General features: G+C 39.1%; 1 protein-coding gene across 1 annotated transcript; it reads left to right on the top strand.

The window, feature by feature from the left end:
* The first annotated feature begins 238 nt into the window (after window positions 1-238).
* On the top strand, window positions 239-1,933 carry LOC141613193 (replication protein A 70 kDa DNA-binding subunit B-like). Its single transcript, XM_074431933.1, has 7 exons — window positions 239-253; window positions 377-644; window positions 788-887; window positions 982-1,109; window positions 1,187-1,265; window positions 1,427-1,502; window positions 1,871-1,933. The coding sequence occupies exons 1-7, from the start codon at window positions 239-241 to the stop codon at window positions 1,931-1,933; spliced, it is 729 nt and encodes a 242-aa protein (XP_074288034.1).
* The last annotated feature ends 814 nt before the right edge of the window (window positions 1,934-2,747 follow it).

Here is a 2,747-nt window from a genome sequence, read left to right as displayed (position 1 = left end):
TCTTGTGCCACTTACCTTGCTGAAATGTAGTCCTAGAACACCAAGCATGAGGCTCAATTAGAACATAGGCGTACGAGTGCTCCAAACTAAAGCCGTGCAAGCCAACCAACACCACCCAAATATTAACCGTTTGCAGTTTTGGTGCAATCTAGAGACCCACGACCCTCTAATCTTGAATGTTATTGTGGTTAATAGTCTGTAATTTGTTTTCATAGAATATAATGACTGCAGCAATAAGATGGCCGTGTTAACTGTGAATCAGTAATTGTTGTTTACAACAAATACTTTTTAGCACTTTGGCTGTTTATAAGGCGGATGTTGATTGCAAGTACAGATATTATTAACTAACTGCCTATTTCTTCTACATTAAATACAGGGCAGCAAGATAAAAACTATCCTCTACCATGATGACATTGGCGCTTATGAAAATATCATACAAAGTAAAGTGGAATATAACATCTCCAATGCAAAGATAAGGCCAATGCCTGAGAAATATCGATTGAGTGATGATGACCGTCCTTTTCAGCTTAGCTTCGGTTCTGATACCATTATCAAAGCTGTTGAAGGGTCCAAACCTCCTATTGGTCCGGAGTACGTCACCATTGCTGCCATACCAAGAACCAACACAATTGATGACAGATATGGTGAGCAATAAAAATCAAATCTGAAATTGTATTCATGCTAATCTGAAATTGTATTCATGCTACGCCAAAATTAACATCTTCTGCATGCTGTTAAATTAATTTCTATTTAGTCTTACAAGGTTGTCTTGTTTGATAATGTGTAGATGTAGTTGGCATACTTATCTATGTGGAGCCGCTGCGCCAGGTACCACGCCCAAGTGGGCTACCTTTGGATGTCCGTGAATGGATCATTATTGATCATAGGTAAGAACACAAGAACCACAACTGACCAAAATCTATGTGCTCTTTTACATAGTAAGTACATGTGTTTATGACTATATTACTTACACTACTGTAGTACGGAACACCCACTGATCATAACAGCGTGGGCGGAGCTGGCCACCAGAGAAGGAGAGCAACTACAAGAAGTAGCTGAATCATTCCCAATCATTGGTCTAACCTCTCTAAAGTCGTCCTATCACAAAGGTACAACCTTCTACCCGGGAACTTTTTTTGCTTAAATTGACCAGCATTAGCTTATAAGATGTGAACTGCCATGCTAGGTTTCTCACTATCCATTACATCATCAACATTTGTGAAGATAAATCCAGAAGGGGAAAAAGCGGATATGCTTCGTGCTTGGTAAGAAACGTCTTTACCTTCTTTGAACCAGACCACTAACCAAGGTCGACCCCCTCCCGTTCTCTACACAACAACACACTGCCAGCACCACTCTCCTTTAATACCACCCCCACAACAAATATTTCTTGGAAACTAACTGGACTACTTCTACATGTTATTAGGGCTGCAGCAAATAAGACAGCAATCTCTGCTAAGCACTGTCAAGTGTTAGATATTCGTGCTCCAGCAACAATGCGAGTAACAACTACAACAAGGAAAATACGCACTAAAAAAGTACACAATTCCCAAATCACATATTGATGGCCCGATTTCAAGGGTCATACACAGACCCACTGAATGAGATACTTGTAAAATGTATAAGCTGAGTTATTCATAAAAGTTTCAAATGAGGCATCAACGACTTATTACAAGGCCAGTTAATAGAAAATATGTTCAAATGTAAATATACAATGCGACCAACAATCATTTACCTAGCCAACTAAGCAAACCTTGCCACCATTTACATCATGTCCATGGAAGAACACAAGTACCTTAATTATTATCCAATGGCGGCCAGATGTAAATGGTTAGACGTAGAACTGTTTAAACTGATATTCGATTCACAGGCTGCTAATACACTACAAGAAGAGCGGCACTGGCTTCATGTATCAAGTCCTGAATTCGATTGAAAGGATGTGCGCTTCTACCTTGGATGTATCCACTGCGGAACAAGAAGCAAGAAAGAAATCAATGTCAAGTATACCTGTACTACCTGCAAGAGAGAAGCAGTAACCTCTTTACCCAGGTGCCCATACAGTCTATAGTTATTCAGGAACAATATCAATAACCATGATTAGAAAAACTTTCTAACAACATATTTTTTGGATGAATATAGGATGAACATCACTTTTGAAGCCATTGATGAAACAGGCTCTTACATGTTCACTGCATTCACCAATGATGCTGAAAAACTATTGCAAAAAAAGGCCAGTGAATTCTATACAATGGATCTAGAAGTAAGTTTCAAAACTAAGTCTATCCTCGAAAGATTTCTTGAAAGGGTTATAAGAACACGAAAAAGATTTACGTATTTTTAAAATAAAAGGCACCTTAGCCGCATACGGCTATGCTGATTCCACGCCTCATTGGTAAGATTAAAAAACAGGCTCTTATACTGATACATGAATACATCTATGCAGGTTCGTGACAAATGCCTAACAGATGCTGAAAGTAGAATTCGAAACAGCAAATTCTACATTCAAGTTGGCCCAGCACCGGCTCTCTCAAGGAACGGAGTGCTCAAGTGGGTACTCAAACAACTTTCACTTGAGTAAAATACATGGCGGCAAGGGTAGATGGTAAACATTTTGAAGATTTTGGGAGGCGAGAACTGAGATGACAACTATTTTGTTAACGTATGCACATTCTCATGCCAAAATAAAGAGTGGTTAACATAACTGCCAAACATGGTGCATTAGTACAACACTGTTTCATTTGCAATCA

Source organism: Silene latifolia, chromosome 11 (genome assembly GCF_048544455.1).
Source record: "Silene latifolia isolate original U9 population chromosome 11, ASM4854445v1, whole genome shotgun sequence".
In the NCBI taxonomy this organism is placed as follows: Eukaryota; Viridiplantae; Streptophyta; class Magnoliopsida; order Caryophyllales; family Caryophyllaceae; genus Silene; species Silene latifolia.
Note: the sequence above shows the minus strand (reverse complement) of the source record. Positions and strands in the feature narration are given on the sequence as shown.

Bases quoted from the DNA above. Each gene is read 5' to 3' on its own strand.
- LOC141613193 (XM_074431933.1), top strand. The intron at 1,110-1,186 runs GTACAACCTTCT...CTGCCATGCTAG, and splicing joins AAAGTCGTCCTATCACAAAG to GTTTCTCACTATCCATTACA. The intron at 1,266-1,426 runs GTAAGAAACGTC...ACATGTTATTAG, and splicing joins GCGGATATGCTTCGTGCTTG to GGCTGCAGCAAATAAGACAG.